At 42.1% G+C, this 19,850-nt stretch overlaps 1 protein-coding gene across 1 annotated transcript; it reads right to left on the reverse strand.

Moving 5' to 3' along the window:
* Positions 1–261: 261 nt before the first annotated feature.
* Positions 262–18,964, reverse strand: RBM27 (RNA binding motif protein 27). Its single transcript, XM_057427805.1, has 21 exons — positions 18,955–18,964; positions 18,648–18,797; positions 17,723–17,847; positions 16,650–16,756; positions 15,880–16,073; positions 14,850–15,107; positions 14,076–14,312; positions 12,748–12,882; positions 10,603–10,752; positions 8,619–8,766; positions 8,183–8,336; positions 7,256–7,510; positions 7,003–7,131; positions 6,039–6,161; positions 5,439–5,513; positions 5,166–5,330; positions 4,638–4,742; positions 4,345–4,536; positions 3,078–3,164; positions 2,091–2,201; positions 262–1,462 (listed from the first exon to the last, which is right to left on the reverse strand). Exons 1-21 carry the CDS (start codon positions 18,962–18,964, stop codon positions 1,376–1,378), a joined length of 2,997 nt encoding a protein of 998 aa, XP_057283788.1. The 3' UTR covers positions 262–1,375.
* Between the last annotated feature and the right edge of the window lie 886 nt (positions 18,965–19,850).

The following is a 19,850-nucleotide window of genomic DNA, read 5'->3' on the forward strand; positions in this document are numbered from 1 at the left end:
TTTAATGTCGTATCATTCTTCAATTAGGAACTTGCTGGGAATTACCCTGGTAAGGAAGCTGGTTACCCAAGAGGAGAGCACCTCTGCACTGACATCCTGCTTATTTTGTAGAGAAATGTACATGAAGTACTGAAAAGTGTGAATACAAATGGGCAGCCAAGGAAAACGGTGCTGGGTGACACGTTCATGAGCTGTAGAGCCACATACCAGTGAAGACACACAGCTCGAGCCTCTGAACTTATCCTCGCAGCTACTACACCATCCTGGGTGGGGGGTGTGTGATTGTAATGCTACAACAGTGAGGCAACTGAGAATGCAATGGTGCTCATCCTGAATGTGCCAGAACAGAACTCTACTTGGAGATGAATTAATGACCTTCCAAAAGCAGCTCTGAGCTCCTCTGAAGACTCTTCCCTCAAAGGCCTGGTTTGCTGCCAGCTGCTGAGCAGACACTGACATTCTGCTGCTCTTGTTACTCTGAATGCTTCCTGGATTTGGTTTGAACATCATTTGGTAATAGGGAGAGGAGGAAAAGTTGCCATTGGCTGGGAGGTGGCTGCCAGTTCAGTTGGTATGGAACTCACTACATTCATGCTCACAAATACTGAATGGAGAGAACAGCAACTTCAACTTGAACCTTACACTGAAACTACAGAAGAAAATCAACAGTGAGAGAAAATTCATCCACGTGTCACTGCTGATGTTTTCTCTGAAGCAGAATTTGAAGAAAGAGTGAACTGGTCAGTGTGATAATACCCTGTTAGATCACTTCTTCCATCTCCTCTCACTAAAAGCAGGACATAGAAACTGTGGCTTTCAAACATACCGAAATACATGACTTACGAATCTAGCCACAAGTAATTCCTACAGTGTGATTCTGTAGGAAATAAAATGCTACCCTTTTTCAATTAGCAAATGAGGCAATTTTTTCTTTCATAACATTTAATGAAAGTTTGTCTTTCCCCTAACCCCATAATATTGCTAAATAAAACCTGTAATATCTTTTCAATTATAAACTAGCAAATCAATCATGTTATAAAAAACCCAAAGCAAGGTAGTACAGGTGACAAAGAAGAGGACAAGAAAATACTAATATCTTCCCCCCTCTTTTTATCCTTCTTAAATAGGAAAAAAAAAAAAAGAAAATCACCACCCTGGTGAGCTTGATAATCATGTAAAAAGTTACTGGGCCTTTGGCTAGCTCAGGATCACAGCTCTATATCCGAAATGTTCTATAGCAAACTTTGCCCACTTTAAATCCTGTGGTTTGAAAAGAAAGTAAAGCTTTTTTGGCTCATCAAACTTCCTTAAATAAATGTTTAAAAGATGTAGCTTGAACTAAATTCCTAAAATGATACATTTCCAACATCAAGTTTCATCTTCTCCAAGAACGGGATTCATCCTCGTCTTCGTCATCGTCATCATCATCTTCGTGCAAAAATAAATCTGAGGTTTCAGTCTCCTAGACAAAGGAAAAACGTACTTTTACAGAGAGAAGTTCCACTCTGGAACCTAGGAAACGTGTCACCAAATGTAGCACAGCATCAGCTCTGCTTTGCATCAGGTTCTGTTCACTGTGTGTCTCACAAAACGCACACTGCCACATGCAACAAGTTTTGTGGACAGAACACGAGCCTCACATAGCAGAAAAGGAAAAGAAGCCCGACTGCAAGAGACGTGAGAATCAACCACCCCACACCCTCTGGAACAACAGCTGTCTGTTGAATGCCTTAGCAGAAAAACCCTTGAAAGCTTGAAGTGTTGATAATTACAGGGAAGAACACACATAACTTATCCTACAGCAGAGCACCAATACCATGAAGTAAAGGGACTAGCAGCCTCTATACAGAGACCACGAGGTTTGCTTTTGCAGTTGACAAATCAACATCCCACCCAGACAGTGTTTTTTTTTTTCCCCCTTTTCCCTTTTCTAAAGGGTGAAAGTTACACCTGACTCTTAAAACCAGCCACGCTTCTGCGCTGCACAGCTTTTATGAAACCTCTTCAGTAAACAGAAAACTGTATCCTACAAGAGCTCCTGGCTGTTAGATTCCCAGAAGAGTGACTGGGTTAGTAACATACTCTCATACCTCTTCCTTAGACTCCTCTTCCTCAATTTCTGTGGACACAGAAGGTACCTTTGGTTTGTACCATGATATCTGTAGCCTTCGGTCTTTGAAGCGGGATCCCTGGTTAGCAGCCTAGGTTGGATTTTAAATGAACAGGTTTTCAGAAAGAGGGTCAAGCACAGAATTTTTAAGACCCTCAACGAAGAGCTAACATCATGTGGATCCACTGCTGAAGATTCAAACACATAACCCATAATCATCCACTTCGTCTTCTGAGAGCAATCACAGAATAGTTAGGGTTGGAAAGGACCTTAAGATCATCCAGTTCCAACCCCCCTGCAATGGGCAGGGACACCTCACACTAAACCATGTCACCCAAGGCTCTGTCCAACCTGGCCTTGAACACTGCCAGGGATGGAGCATTCACAACCTCCCTGGGCAACCCATTCCAGTGCCTCAGCACCCTTACAGTAAAGAACTTCCTCCTTATATCCAATCTAAACTTCCCCAGTTTTTCTAACCCATTACCCCTTGTTCAGTCATTACAGTCCCTAATGAAGAGTCCCTCCCCAGCATCCTTGTAGGCCCCCTTTAAACACTGGAAGCTGCTCTGAGGTCTCCACACAGCCTTCTCTTCTCCAGGCCAAACAGCCCCAACTTTCTCAGCCTGTCTTCATACAGGAGGTGCTCCAGTCCCTGATCATCCTCGTGGCCTCCTCTGGACTTGTTCCAGCAGTTCCATGCCCTTTTTATAATGCAATGTCACTTAAGCCTCAGCCTCTAAATAATTTCCTGCACCAGCAAGCTGGAAAGCTGAGCAGACCTCTGAACAATTACCAGCAAAACAGCCAGGTTACTATTAAGGTAAATAGGAGGTACCTTCCCCTTCAGCGACACTATGTGCTAAGCCTGCTATATTTTACAATACAAAGGCAGACAGAAGTAGTTAAAAAAATCTTATTTTAGAACTGTGGGGGAAAATAAAAAATAACCAATTTTTCTACTTACATTTTCAGCTTCTGAGCGAGACTTAAAAGTCAGAACTACACTTAATGGGGAATCCTCCTCTTGGAGGTCTTCAATATCTCCAAATTTCTATGAGAGAAAACTCCATTAGGAGCAGCAGTAACATTCTCCTACAAACTCACCATCACCATGTGCTACAACTACACTATACTGAAGCACCACTGAAACCCTGGGTTTTGGACAGAGAGGAGAGAGCCAAAGAAGTCTCACCTACAGCAACATTGCAGCATTTGTACCTGTGTTTGTGGGCAAAAGCTTGGATTTATTCTAGTAAGCAGAGCTTAATTGTACAGGAGGAAAGGAAATGTGTATTAATTTATAGACAGTTTCACTGAATTTCGCCAGTTAAAGCAGTAGCGGTGGCCTCTACCCTACTAAGCAGTGAGGCTAAAGCAGAGTAACAGCTTCCCTAAGAACACAGCCTACCCCACTGTGTGGAAAACTGCAGAGCTCCCTGTTCCTGCCCAAGCCAGAAACAAATGAGCTTCCAGGCTACCAGCTATCTCTTGAGCCCTGCTGCTGCTCTGTTCCCAGCTTGAAAGGGTGGGGCTCCACAAAACCAGTTTTCTGTCACTTGCTTTGCAGAGAGCATCCAGAAACACCAAACTGACTTGATCAAGCTTGGATTTCACGCTGTGCCTATTTATGAAGTATCTCTCCAAGACATTTCCACGTGTAAGGTTTGTAAACATTTCATTCTGGAAAGAGTAACTGAGGGAAATGTAAAACCAGTTTTCCCTTTATGATGCTACCTCTGTTACAACGCTAACAAATCTGTTAACTTGGTCCACAAACCAGTGAGCTACATGCTCTACCATGAGTCTGCTAACAAATTTAGCTACTTCAAAATTGATGTCCTGTTTAGGACCTCTTGTTTTAAACTACTTAAATGCAGAATGAAAAATAAGCTATTTAGCTTTGGCCATTAAAGGAATGCATTGGGCAGCTATTGCAAAGCAGCTATAAAAACCATTACATTTATACCCTTGATAACTCTTGAAGCTGCATGGCTATACCCTGTTTGTGAATTTGGCATGAAGTCTTTGATCTATTTGCACTAACAGAAACAACAGACTTGCATCTTCAAGGATTTGGACAAGGAGCAGTTATTTGCAATGTTCTTAGCATGCCTCTCCTCACAAGTAAGCACACATTCAGGGTACTGGTTACCTACTTAACCTCAGATTTACAGCTTGGCAACAACTCTCCTCTTCAGGTTTTTCTTTGTTTAATGTGACCTCATACTTACAGAGAAGTGCTGTAGCAATTCATCTTTTTCCTCTTCAATGAAGCCTCCAACTGTTAGTGCTTTGGGACGGTGATCCACCACCATATGGTTCAACATCCCCCTTCCTCTGCCACCACGACCCCGTCCTCGTCCTCTTCCTTGGGCTGGCACAGTCTTTCCTCGACCAGCAGGCAAAATGCCTAAGCGGGCAGCCTGATTACAGAAAGCAAATCATGTACACATCCATCCTCACTTTGAAAGGATTTAAAACATTTACATAAACACATTAAAAGCATTAATCCAGACAAACTCACCTCTACTTGTAACTGGTTTAGCTTTTTTCGCAGTTCAGTTGTATCTTCTCCAGAAGAGAGTCTCTTATGGAAGTCCAGCTCTGCATCTAAGAGCTCCTTTTGTGCCTTCAAGAAAAGGTGCAGAAAGAGAAAACAGAAGGGAAAAGCACAACTGTAATATGTGCTTTTAATGTTTTATTCCATGTCTTCAGCAATACACTTATGTGAAGGATACAGACACATCAGTGCACAATATCCACGCTTTCCTCTACATTCAGTTGTTTGGATTGCCCCCATGGCCCTCCCCCAGCCCATTTTCTGAAAGAGCCAGAACCCTCTGCTTCAGAACTGGAACAAGCTTGAATGAGCTACAGGAAAAACTAGGTCACCCAAGCTCCTTAAAAACATAGCTTGCTCATCCATGGTTATCACCCTCAAATTCAAAATACTGCTTGCAAGTGTTTTGATCTAATGTTGCTGCATTTTTAGGACACCGTATTAGAAACGGTTGCAAGAGACAGGCAGGCAAATGTCTTGTGCAATAAATACCTCTGTCTTGGACTTCAGTTTTGATTGTGTAGAAGGTGTAGATGAAGTTTTTAGTTCATCCTTTAACTGAGATATTTTTCCTCCTAGTTCTTTTAAGGTCTTCATTATTTCTGCTCTCTCCTCTGGTTTCATGGCCTTATTTTTCTCCAGCTTGGATATCAACATCTATGTATTATTAAAAAGAGCATGAATATAAAATTCCAGGAAAAACAACACTGAACAGACAGGTATCTACAGAAGCAGGATATTTACTAGAAGACATTCCAGACTTACCTTCTGGCATTCAATTTGTTTTTCTAACATCTCCTGCTTCTTTTTCCTCATGTCTTGTTGGAGTTTCATTGCCTCCTAAATGAGAAGGAAATTATTTCAATCACTAAAAAGCAGTCTAGCATTATATGCACTTATAGACATAATATTTTCTTCTTCAAGCTATAGAAGTGAAGGCCATAATGAAAACTACTTGTCTGCAAAACACACAAGTATAAAATACACAAGCATGTGTATTGGTTTTTTTTTTCCAGATCAAAGTTGCTAACTCCCTGCTGTGAAGTGCCCTACTAAATTCTTGTCCTCTTCAGATACATATCCTATGTTGTCATTTAAGTGTCTCATACCTGAAGAGAAATGCCAAAGAAAGCCCAAAAAATCCCCACATGACCAAGTGCCTCAAGTAAGACACCCCAGAAGGAACACTCCCTTACCCGTGATTAACCACAGTACACTTGTGAGATAGCCCAATAACAGTGACAAAGCCTACACTAGATTATGAAGCTACACAGTGATATTTGAGGTGTAAGTTGCCTATCAAACCTTTCTTTGTAATGGACTTTGATCACAATACTGTCTGTCAGGCAGTGAACAGTAAAGTACCTGCTTTTTTTTAAGGGCTTCTTGCACATCATGAGGTTTAGACCCTGCACCAGGCTTCAGAGACGTCTTTAAGTTTGAAGTACTGTAAACCATTTTTGAGTGACTTGTTGAAGTAGGAAATGCCTGAAATAGCAAAATCACACAGAGAAATATGTAATAGCTTAAAAAAACGTGATGCACCATCAATGGATTCTGGAGGAACGTGCTCAGTGAAACAGAAACACAAACGTCCAGATTTGTGCCATGAGACAGGAAAACCAAGGCAACTGAAACACACACAAACATACGAATCTAACAGTCAGCTTGCTTGTAAGCAAATCAGCTTAAATGCTTGTGTTAAAAGGTATTTCTGCATAAGATAATTTATTTCCTTCTTCATCCAGAGCTCCCTCTGTATTCTGATACCACTAGGAAGACCACCAAAGCTTATCTGCTTCTGCATTATATTCAGCTTGGCTGTCATAGTCTAACATCATGCTTTCTGATCAAATAAGACAGCAGGAGTCACCTGCATACTGCCTTTCTTAAAAGAAAGGGATGCTGCACTGTGGCATCAGTGTGAATTGAAATGTATCAGCTTGAACTCTATGCAGAAGTATTCTATAAGCTTCCAGCACTACTGTTCAAGCACAGCCTAAGCTCAAAACTCACTGGAAAAGCAATCAGATTCACCAACACAACGCTGGCATCATGTACAGGCTGTCAAATTTGTTTACTATGAAGCACTGCCAAAAATATTTGGCGATACTTAAAATGCTGATTCTGTTGAAGTCATTGTCCCCGTTTTATATAAAGAGCTAAGGAAACCAGGAAGAAGTGACTGATCATGGCTGGATGGAACATTAGTGAGAAGAAACAAAACCAACAGGGAACAATTTGAAAGTTCTATCTGTCAATTCCTTCTTAGCTAAGGGGCCAAAGCTTTAACTGAACATATGAAGATGGTCAACCTCCACAAACATACCTGAGAATCCTCCACCACAGCCCCGGCCTGGCTCAACTCAGACTGGTTTCCACCTCCTGCTCCAAGGCGACGTTTCACTGGGACTTTATTAAGGACATAGGCACCGGATGCCAGTGGCTTATTCATCACCTGTGGGTGTATCAACAGATATTAAAACATTGAAGATTATATACCCTGCTTGTTTGACACATCAGCTATTTAGGAGCACTGACAGCCTTCACTGCTCAGCTCGTGGTGTGGGGCAGCATGGTACCTTTGACAGGTTGCTGTGCATTGTTACAGCCGGAGATGGGGTCAGGGGTTGCTGCTGAAGGTGAAGCTGCTGATGAAGAGGCTGTGGGGGTGTCTGCTGCTGCTGCTGCGGGGGCTGCTGCTCACTTTCTCTGTGCCACAGGACCCTTATAAAGCGATTGTTCAGAACTGCCTCTGTGCTGGAGATTGCCTTCCTAGCCTCGTCGTTAGTCAAGTACTGAATCAGAGCAGCTTCGGGATCATTCTGGAAAGCAACCTAAATCAGAAATTCATTAGAATGTGTTACTTCTCAAGGAATAAAACAGGTAGCAAACCAATCTACAGATAATTTGCAATAATGAGTAGGATACCCAATGATATTAACAGCTCAAAATACAGGTAAAACATTCTACGTAACTAAAGCCAAGCACCTTAAGTCAAATGCTCCATGTACTTGAGGCACAACCTATATGCGGTAAAATAAGAGCTTATATAGTGCCACTGCCCTTTTTTCAGTGCAGGGCACAGCACTGAACTGGAGTCAGTTCTAGGATGCCAAATGGAAATAAACCGAAGCACGTAAAGACTCCCCTATAGCATCTTTGTCAAAATCATGACTATGACTTACCACAGGGCTATCAAACAGATAGAAATTGTTAGAAGATCTCTCAAAAACTGTATACAAGTTGCTCAGAAGCCTGATTCAGATTCTATTAAACCTGCAAGCCTTTAAAATTTTGTAAGGCCTCCTGAAGGCAGAAGCAAACATACTGTTACAGAACCGAGACGATAATAGAGAGACCACAAAAAGGTTTCTCTGAACTGATGAAATACTCTCCCAGCCAGCCTCCATCAGGACTTCTCAAGGAAGATAGTTCAGCTGCAATACTCAAGAATGCTTCAGAACAAATCCCACACCTACACACAGGCATAAACCCAAACTTTTTACCTGGATGTTTACAATTGTTCCAAACTTGCTGAAGTGCTCATTGAGCTGTGTGATGTTGTTCAGCTCCGGGGGAATCTTCCGAACTTCCAGTTTTGTGTTCGTATACTGATTCTTCTTCAAAAACCCTGGCTTGGTCTGGTTGTTATTTGCTTGCCTGGAGAAAACAAGAACAAGACAGCCACTCAGACAGGCACTGAGGCAGGGCAGCCACTGTTAATGTACATTTAACTCTTACTTCTCTCATTGAAAGTATATGCTCTGGACATTAACGAAAGAGAGCTCCTCCCACCACCAAATACTTGGGCTCCATGTGATGGGGACACGTATTTTCTGCCCAACCAGCTCAAGTTACAAGGACCAGTGAATCCTGGTGGTTCACAGCACTGACAGCAATGAAGTGCATTCCAGTTAGCCAAGTGCAGTTGTTATTTCTTACTTTCCCAGCCATGGTTTCTTCAATGGTGGACATTCCAGGCTACTTGGAGATCTCTTCCTGCTGTCTGGTTCAAGGACAACTCTAGTTACGTTGCTGCTGTTATTTGTAATGGGGATGGGAGGTTCAGTCTGGATGATGATATTGGCAGCTGGAGGAAAGGAAAGGCCTGTGTTACTTACCAGACATCAATGGACACAGATAAGCTTTCACTTAAACAGCAGAACAGGGTTGAGTTTAAATCCATGAAAATTAAGATAACTTTATCAAGTTGGTCAGGTTTGTTTATGAAGTTACTTCAGAAACCCCTTGCTAGTTTAACAACTTGAGGAAAACATTTAGTCCAGCCAGTAGAGATGAGATCTGATCTTTACTGATATTTAAGCTCAGTATTAGAGCTTGAAGAAACAAAGCTAAACCTCCATCTTTGAGGTACTTAAAAGTTCACATTCTGCAGAAAAAGGGGAAAATAAAAAGGCAGAACATCAAGGCTGGGTTCCCAGACTTCAGGTCAGAGCTTTGCAATGTGGCACATGCTGGAGCCAACTTTCACTCTATACCCTTGACAGTGAAAAAGCAACCAAGAACCCCTTCCTCTAACGGCTATCTACCTCCGCTGTTATCCTCCATCCAGTTTTCAGGAACAAGCTACTAATCAAGCACAACTATGGCATGAAATTTGCTCTCTGAGACATTAAAGTTTGAACCAACTTCTGCAAGCCCAAAGCTAAAGCACTGGATCACAGTTTGCCAAGTATTCATTTACAACCTTCTTAAGATTATCCTATTGCTGTTAGTGTCCTGTCTACACCAAATACTGAGCTCCTAAAAAGAAGACTGAGTTATAAGTCAATTTTCTGTGGCTTTTATACATGCCAGACCTCGGCTGCTTACGCTAGTGAAAACAAAGACTGTGTGTTTCAGGGTAGAGCATCAATCTTTCTTCAGAGATGATTTTAGAGTAAACCCTTCCCGCACATGTGACAGAGGCAGTGAAACAGGCCTTTGCAAGCATCACTGCTGAGCACTCACCCATGCCTCACAGCTGCAGTGGGTTCTGAGAGAGAATCTGGGGCCAGCAATAAAACCCAACCCTGCCCTTATGATGTTCACTAAGATGCAGACAGCAAGAGCCATTTCTGCAACAATATTTAACCATATCCTTTCCAGGATGAGTCACTGGAAGGAAATACTGAAAACAAGTGTCTATCTTATCTAAGGAGCAAGAAACACGGAAATGTAATAGTAAACACCGAAATTTAACATCTTTTCTTTAGAGGATCAGGGCAGGGAAAGCAGGAGGGAAAGAGAAAGTTTAACAAAGCAAACATTTCCTCAAAGAGCCTTGACTTGTTCTCTCCCCTGGGAAGATACTGTGAGCATGTCACCACTGAGAGACAACATCCACATCCATCTGGTTAAGGATTCAGAATCACTTAAATGCAGACTGGGATTCCCTTGTGCTAGGAGGAATGGCACCTGCAATGCCTGCTGGAGAGAGTGCCTGCCTGGCAGGGCCAACCCATCAAGCGCAAACCCATGCCGTGACAGCTCCCCTTGGCACTAACACCCCAACAGCTGGGCAAGTACTGCAGATCCTCACCGCTGTGCCCCAGGTGCTAAACACACCCTTGGCAAACCAAAGCAGTTTTAAGACCATACTGCTTAAAGCTACCTTTCTGCACCACTTTTATTTCTAGAAGCACCCAGCATCTGAAAAGCGCCTTCACAGGCTAAAGAGGAATAAAACCCAACCAGCAAGCCCCTCATAACATTCCCAAGCAAGTGGTTATTTTTTAATCAAAAAGGCTGCTTTGACTATAATGTAGTTGTATTAGCATTTAAAAAAAAGGTAGAGATGTACGAAAATCGCTCTGAAATACTACATCAGTAAGAAAAACTACTGCTTTAGCCTGAAAAAGGACAAAATAGGTGTTGACAGTCTTGGACAAAAATAGCAACAGCAATGACTAGAAACCCTTCCTACCTCTTGGATTTGTATCCATCTCCCCAGATGTTAGGCCAATTAGATTTGGACGTTGCGTTTGTGCTCTTGTAAAGAACTGTCGGTACTGAGATCTACCAGCACTGGTAATACTAGGAGCTTCGGGGTTATAGCCATCTGGCTCATATGTATCTATAAAAAAAAGGAGAGAAATGAAAGGATTTTTTTTTACGCGAGTTTAAGACTCAGGGTTAATTTTCCATTAAGGAAATGCATGGATGTGCAAGTTGGTTTTGGTTAAAGAGGTGGGAGAAAGAGGATGTGCAGCCAGTGTTTAGCCATTTAAAACCCTCAACTGAACTTTACACCAAAGTCTATTCGGGCACATTCACTTCTGGTTTTTAACCTGAGTATTGCTGATGAGCTGCCTGAAAATGGAATGAGAAACGTACGTCAACATTCAAAACATCTGGACCGTGCTACGAGGGGAACAACAGAAGATTCAGTCTGAGCATTTACTCTGTAGGACCCAAGATGCACAGAGATTTTCTGCCTTTGCTGCCCAACAGTCTAGTTTGCTTCTGAAAAGGATTTCTGGGGAAGAATGTACTTAATCAAAGAAAGCTGAGAAATCGGGTGATTTGACCAATACTTACCTATCAATTCTCTTAGTTTATTAGAGTGACATCAGGTGCCTACCTCTAGTAAGGTACTAATAATTATTTTGATTAAAAGGGATAACCAGGAGAAGACAAGATGACAGAACTGACCCATATCATTCCTCCAGCCCAAGGTCCACTTCAAGGATGATGCATTTTTCCAACCATAAAAAGGAAAAGCCATACAACAACTAGAATGAATGAAGTCTGTGAAAAGCTTCCATAGAAACACAGTATACCTCCTGGAACAGAAATTAATGCCTGCACAATGGGGTCTGGCAGACTTGGGGCATTCAGAGTTTCAGCTCCTTACTCCACAGCAGCAATGAAGATTCTATAATGCAAAATAGCTGCCCAGAACTGCAATATGCATGTTTTACACTTTAGTTTCAGACTCTGCCAAGAACTTTGATTAACCTTGCAGAATCTGAACTGCAAGTTCCTCCTCCATGGCTTGCCAGACCGATTGTAAGAGGCAACCAGCAGCTGTTACCATAGCAGTCCAAGAACAGGACATGAGAGTCTCCACAGATGTTCTGGAGAACAGAAATGAATAACACAACCAAAGTCAGTGGTGCTCTGCCAGCTCAGACAGACAGAATCACACATCGGAAGTTCTGAAGCTGAAAGAATCAGCTGGCAGATCTAAATGCCTGCCAGCATTTGGAGGCCATTGGCCAGATTATCTAATGAGATACCTGAGTGAGTGAGAGCATGGAAGTCATGAAGGGAATGACATGGATCATGAACTAGAACCCTCCTTTGAATACAGAATGTTTATATATATATATACTTAAAGAAAACCCATAGATGGGAATATTATAAACCACTGAGATTTAATTATATTATTTTGCTCATGTAAATGCCATTACTTCTTTCATTATCAAGAAATGCAAGATTGTCGGATTTAAATGGAGCAATCTGGGACTCTCCAGATGTTTTTCTATTTCTCCTCATAAACCTCCACTTTTGAAAACCTGAGCTCTGTTAAGGAAGATGGACATTATGGACATGTCCACCGAGAGCCGTCTTTATTTTCTTTTAAAGTTAGAAAGCTAGAACTGAGTCGATTCTGGAAAAAAAGACAGGAAGACACTACTAGTGTATATGATAACTGTAGACTATCGTGATACACAGATGGAAGAAACCAACCTACCCCTCTCATCTGTAGTAGCCCAAACTGGATAGGAATAAAAACCAAATTAAATGGTAACTACAGGTTTGCAGATCCGTGTTTGCCTACTGATGGTCTGCTAAACAGCTTGAAGATGAAGGGATCCCTTATTCAATGGCCTTACTGCTTTGAGCGTATGACACCCAAAGGGAGCTCCCCACACAGCAGGAGGACACTGCTGCTACTTCAAGGGTAACAGCAGATGATGGGCTGCCCACGAGGAAAGCCATCAGACTTCCTTTTTGATTTGTATGTACTGGAGAAAGACAGAGATAATAATTTCCAATCACACACCAACAGAGGAATTTCAAACTGTGTATCTCAGGCAGAAGGTAAAGAAAGGTACATGCTTACGTTCCGATACTGTGTACAGCAGGTTCTGGGGTAAGGGAGGAGGTAGCCTTGGTCCTACGGGCGCAAGGCTGGGCACTGCACTTGTCCCAGGCTGGTCACGGTTATTTATCAAACTTGACTGTGTTAAAGGTGGTCCTACAATGACACCACAGAACACATCACTGAGACTTGGAACTCCACACAAAGTGTGCAAACAATTCAACACAATTTGCTGGTGCCTTGCTTTGAGCAAGGTCAAGGTTGTCAATATTTACAACCCCACTACAGTAAAGGTAAATTGAGAAGCCCTGTTCAGGTAAGTTACCCTGATTCCAACATCCTTTCTGTTTCCCAGAAAGCACAAAGCTTTAAGCAAGGGGAAGTGTCTTTTCTTCCCCAGAGGTTTACTTCCGTTAGAGCTTGTGTTAACTAAAGCAGCTTCTCCCTCAGCTCTGCCTTGGAGAATCAGGGCTTGCTCAGAGCAGGAGATCACAACAGCAACATTCAGAGTAGAGTTCTAAACCAAGAACTATGGGCAAAAGGCATTCACAGACACAGAATTTATCTGGCTGGTTTTGCTTTGCCTCCACTGTCTACACATTCCTTATTATATGACTCCAAAAGGATAGTGACCTACATTATAGAACCCACCAAGAGACAACTACAACCAGAGAGCACTGTCAGTTCGCTCCACAGCGAGCCAACTCCACCCACTGAAAGATTCCTCAAAGTTTAGGATCAATCCTATACAAAATTATGTCACATCCCATAGCTGCTGCTGCTATTTGACGCAACTATCACAGTCTGCACTGAGTTGCTGGAGTAGAGAGTACTGAAACAGGGTAACCACATATCTGATATTCTATTTCTTCATAGAATTTACATTATAAGATGCAGTAAGGTAATAAAAAAAAAGGCTGAACAATTTAGATGTCACTGTTGAGATAAAAAGATCTTGGATGTATCAATTACATACTGCTTTTCAGCAGCAGAAAATATGGCACAAACAGATTTATAAGAACTTTTAGGAGATTAAATCTCAACATCTTTGCATTAGGAAATAAAAGCTAGTAATCCAACTGTCAGTGAGCAATCCAAACACCACCAAGCTTATGGAATAATGGTAAAGATATCCCCTCCACTTCCTGCCTCATGCATCTAATTCAATTGGAGTGCTGGGAATATAGTGTTTTACAAGCTGGTTTTTCAGGATTACTTGGAAGTAATTTGAATAGCACATGGCCAGCAAAGAAACCTGAACTCATTACTTCAAATACACACAGATCTTCTAGGAAAAGCCATCATTCTAACTCAGTGACAAAGAAACACAGAGCAACGTTGTGACTTACTTGGAACAGGAAGTACAACAGGAGGAGGTGCCTGTGGATGAGTTTGTGGAATTGGCAACCTCATATTACGAGGTAGACCTGGCAAAGGAGGCAGAAGCATCCCAGGAGGAGGAGGAGGAAGCCCAGGAGGTGGTGGAGGAAAAGGAATCATACTTGGCAAGGAAACTTCATCTACTACTAAAGGATCATTTCCATGATCAAACTGGCAAAGATCACCAAGTACACAAAATCCTCGCTCTGCAGAACAGGACGTTCGAGAGAAGAAAATAAAATTAGTTGTAAGCAATTTGCAGCATCTCAGGTTTTGCTGGAATTTCTTACTGAAGAAAACATGCAGTCTTCCAGCATCACATCAGCAGAGGACGTTTCAAAAGAACTCAAATCCAAATAATCTCCCATAAAGCAGACAGACACACATGCATCCGTCATAAAAGCTGTGGAGAAAACAAGTCAGAAGTTCTGCCTGTTTTTCATTAAACACATTTCCTGCAATCTTTACCAGAACTGCAGGGGCTGAACTATTTGCCAATCATGTACAGAATTGTGAACAAACTCCGTATGTTCTTATCTAGCAACTGTCAGTTGTAAGTAAACTGCTTCCAGTAAGACTAGTTATTTCCTCAGTACAATACAAGCTGTATACAGCATCTTTTACACACAAGGTACATGCAACATGCTACAGCATTCTCACCTGCTGCCTGCATTTAGTAAATACCTAAAAAGATAATCACAGAATAATTGAAATAAGGTATGAAACAGAAAACTAAGAGTTACCATCATAATCTTGGCATCTTCTTTTAGGAGGAGGGTTTCTGCCAAAGGGGCTGGGATTGCTGTGATTGTTATAGTAATTTGACCAGCTCTCTGTTGTGTTTTCCAGATGGTGCGCAGGTGCAATTACAGTAACAGCACTGGGAATAGACTGTGCAGAGGAATACTGTTCACTAGATATACTGGGAGACACAGACACTGGATTATAGGAGCCTTCGGCATCACTTTTTTCAGTCTTGAATTTTGATCTCTCTCGGTGCTCTGTTAAAAACAAACAAACAAACAAAACCCAAAAGTAAAAGTCTTCATCCTTTGTTTCTGCATCAGAGCCTTGAGAGGATGACACTACACAACAGGGCAAGCACTTCCACAAACAGTCAGTTTTACCCATGGAATAAGAATTAAACACAAGGCAACCAGGGTTTTAACTTTGAAATCTATGTTTTTTCTTTGCAAAATGCATACTCCTAGTCCTTACTCCATCCTGGATGACAGCTTTCTCCTCTAAAGCAGAAATAGAGGGGGGGAAAACCCAAAACAAATCTACTCCCTCTCCTTAACAGTGTCTCAACATGCGTGGAAATCTGTTGCAGTCTGTGCCCCTGTTTTTTCCAACAGACCTGAACTAGCCCTAGAAGAAGAACGGGTCACACAGTAACTACTTTCAGTTACAAAGAAACCTTCTCCAAAACTACACAGTAACACGAAAAGGGCGACATTGTTTTTTCAAGAGGATCAACCTTGGGGAGAGCGGAGGGGAAATACGTAAGAACTCAGCAGACTTGTCAACATCCAAGGCACACAAAGATCATCCGCCCTGGTATACACCTGTGGATAAATTAAAGGGTAGCAAAGAAGAAAACAACCCTGTTACTTGTTGTGCTCCAAAGAACACCATCTTCATTAATAATTTCAGGAACACAAAGCTCTGGAAATTTGCTCCATCTACAGCCTCATAGACCATACAGCATGTAGGAGTCACCTACGTCACCGGCAGGAGATGCTCTCCTAAAGCAGCACCTTGGGTACTCACCAGCACTTCTGCTTCCATCATGGTCTTTGCTTCTGCCCCTACTGCGGCTACGACTTCGGCTCAGCCCTCTGCTTTTACTGCGACTTTTACTCCTGCCGCGTCGCCAGCTCGACTTGTCTCTGTACAAATCACTCCTGTCATAGTATCTGTCATAGTCCCTCCATTTCCCATCATCTCTCTTTTTTTCTCTGCTTCTAGAAGAGACAGAGGTAGAGCACATTTACAAAAACAGAAACCAAATTCTCAATTGCAGTTCTCAATTGCAATCAGTCAAGCCACTGTTCATCCCTCCCACCCAATCTGGGCAGAGAAACATCTGAGTCAGGCTTTACAGAGAATTACATAGAAAAGCACAGAATCTCAGAGTAGAGGAGGCTCTACTAAGTCTCAGAAACAAGCAAAGGGAGGACTAAGAAGAATCAGAAAGGTGAGAAAGTTAGATGACCAAAACAGAACATGTTTTAAGCGATGCTGGCACCGTGTTAACAACCCCCTTCTGCTGCTTTTCATGTACATAAAAATGGAATTAATGGAATTGGTGACATTCCAAGGTATTCATACTTGAAAAATACTGTCATTTCTTCAGAGGAGACCAGCTCCTAGTGAAAGGCTCTCATGCACATTATCAGCATCCATTGCAGAGACAGAACAGCAAGGAGGAAATCACTGTTTTAATGAAAAAAATCACTACCTATGTGGTAAAACCCCTCAGTTCAAGATTCCCAGCAAATACAGAAGAATATATTCATATTCTAGTTCAAAAAACTAACCTGTGCTCACTGGAATCTGCACGGCTTCTCTGCGGGCTGGAATACTTCTTTTTCCTGCCTTCCCGTTCTTCTTCAACTGACTCTTGGTGATTCTGTTTATGAGACAACTACCAATAAAGGAAGAAACAAAGAAAATTACCTCAAGATTTAGTTCAAGTTACAGTCTGCACCCCAAATACCCATTTAGAGCACTTGTCAGAAAAACACACTCCCTGTGGTCCATTTATAGAGAGCAACAGGTTTTGCTCCTGACACAAGCATCTCTTACGAGGGGAAAGGACCTGAATTTCATATACACTAACTTCATTTGCATCTTTCCAGCAGTAACTGAAACACAGATTCAGCCTAAAGTATCTCTGCAGACTGTGATCAGAATACAGAGAGAGAAAGTTTACTTCCATGGCAATTTTTTCTACAACTCTCTCTCAAAGCTGGTACATAAGGATGCTACAAACACAGAGAACAGGTCTCTTCCCTTGGAAAATCACCAACTTAGAAGAAAAAACCATCTTCGACAGGTGATATCAGAGGATACATAATATACAAAGAGCTCAAGACAACTGTGGAAACAGCACTCTGGTTTTCTGAAAACTTAACTGATCTCAATTTTGCCAATAAAACTTGAAAGCAAGATAAAAGAAAGAACTGCTGGCAAACAAATACTGCCTCACTTTTAAAAGGAATTATCCCTCATTACAGAGGCCACCGTATTTCACTGATTTTAAGGACTAAGGAAAACATTTTGATCAATTTCTATTCCTCTCAGAATATACAAAATTGAACAAGGAAACATTCTGGAATGGTTTTGTTTCTTCCCCCTCTCTTAAAGCCTTCCAAACCCTTATTAGCTCCTATTGCCAAGGAGCTCCGGACAGGATTGCTATTAACCTATATCAAAAGTAGGCTCTACAGAGGGATCCCGAGTGTTCTCTGAATGGTCATCTCCATTTCCCTTCAGATGCACAGACTGCAAAGGTCCTTAATCACAATAAAGTGGATTTTTCTTTCACATTTTGCCTCACAAATGGCTAATTTGAAAATTGGAGGCAAGGAGACAACAAAAAAGAAGTTACCTCCTCCTTGACTTCTTCTTTGTCCTGACTCGCAGGCTTTGCATCCGCCTTCGGGGGTTCGAGTGAAGGAAGGTAACTCTTTGTGTACAGGCTTTCAAACAGTTTATCTACAAACCCTGAGGTTTCTGAGGACACAGAATACAAGACAAGACTGTTAAATATTGATTTAGGGGCACTGTTAGATTTACCAGAGGAGTCCCTGAAACAACAGTCATCCAGGTGGACTGCTCAGTGCAGAACCTTACACTGATGAAGATTAGTTCAATTCAAGGAGCTGGAATTACATTTATGGAACTCTGTTGTTTACTTGGACAAAGAAATTAATCAGGTATAGCAAAGACAGAAACAGACTTTTCCTTAAATCCCATTTACAACTTGGAAACTTTCTAAGGGGCAAGTGTGACTTAAAACTTATGATCAAGGAGTAAGTCCACGGTTACTCCATTAACTACAGTCAGCTGCTGCTTCCAACAATTTTTATCAGAATAAATCATTCCCAGAGGACTAAACATCAGTTCAGCATCAGATCACAAACAAAAGCACAAGAACTTCCCCATTGAGTGTCAGAATTTCAAGTGTTTAAAATCTTGAATCTGAACCAGATTACTACTAGATGTTCAGCAGAAGCCTGAAAGATTAATATGGACCAGGTCTCACAAGTTACCAAACCTCTGGCAGCATGACTTGAATGACTTGAGGATTTCCTCCCAGCCACCGTGAGGCAGTCCAAGCTGCACAACTGCATCTTGAGATGATTATTATTATTTGTTTTAAATCACAAGATCTTTATCCCTTCACACATTGCAAGAAACATCAGATTCACAGATAAGAAGTATTTTGAAGGCAACAATGGTGCATCATCATCCTCCCTCATCCCACCAGTGGAATGAAACCCACTGAGCAGCCAAAGCAGAGAGCATGGTACCTTTTTGCAGAAAGACATCCAGCTGATCAGCACAGAAGGCTTTCAGCTCTTTCTCTGGCTTGTCCTTCTTCACTAATGCCACGACATAGTTGGCTAAGGCAGAGGGGTCTGCATCACATCTATGGAGATAAAGAAGGGTTCTGGGCTCAGCTCAGTGTGCCAACCCCTGCATTGGACAAGAGCCACCAAAGACCTGGCAACAAAGACCTGTTTTCTGACCCCAAAACTGCCCCGACTTGCCAGCAGAGCTGTTATTACTTACAGCACAGTACTTTTGCTGCCCTATGACCACCCCGCTCCCTCCCACCTCTCACCATGTCCCACTGCATTGTTCCTGCTTGAGCTTTGCTTAGGACAAACAACCTCCCTTTTTCACAGAGATCCAGTTCTGGGGCAGCTGAGCAGATGCTACTGCTTCTCAGCTTTCCCTGAGCATAACTACCAACCAGTACAGCATTATGGGAACAGCAGAGCAAGCATTGGGAAAGCCAACTGCACAGCCACTGTGAAGTGTTAAAGTGGTTATAAAGCATTAAATAACCATGAAAAGTAGTTCAGAAAGACAGATGCAAAAGCACAATTCAAATATGCACAGATATGTTCTGTATGGCTGCAGTTACTGGGCCTGGGGTTTTCCTTCTCTAAGGACTATTTCCAACCTAAAACTTTTGCAATAATCCTTTAATGCTGGTAAAGTGTCTGCGAGGGTTCAATTATTAACACAGATGCAGGACCTAAGCCCTTCTCTAGCTTCATGAAGGTCAAAGAGACCCAGCTCTGAGCAGCGATGCTCTGCCACTGATCCTTAAACTGGATACGGCTCATCCACGACCAGAAACCCCCTCAAAGTACAAACTAGACTAACAAATGGCTCAGCAGTAGCTCCTCATTTTGCCTCTCTCAGAAGAGGCAAGCTCTCAGCGGGTAGGGAAGAACCTAAACTGATGATTTAAAGATTTATATTTATTCTTTAGGATTAACTTTGAGAGGGGATTATGGACTTTCTAAGAACATTAACTATGGAAATCAAAGGAAATAGTATAAAGTCTATAGACCTCAAAAATGACCTCAAGGGAAAATATAAACACCCAGACACCCATCAAAGCACAGGAACATGCAGATGACAACTGCTTAGAGAAAACGAAGCCTTCCCCCAGCAGACAGGCAAGCAGCTCCACTCCAAACTACCTTGCTGCTGGTTCC

Source organism: Pezoporus wallicus, unplaced genomic scaffold (assembly GCF_028554395.1).
Source record: "Pezoporus wallicus isolate ANWC-B61680 ecotype Strahan unplaced genomic scaffold, APGP_CSIRO_Pwel_v1 contig_13614, whole genome shotgun sequence".
NCBI classification, from domain to species: Eukaryota; Metazoa; Chordata; class Aves; order Psittaciformes; family Psittacidae; genus Pezoporus; species Pezoporus wallicus.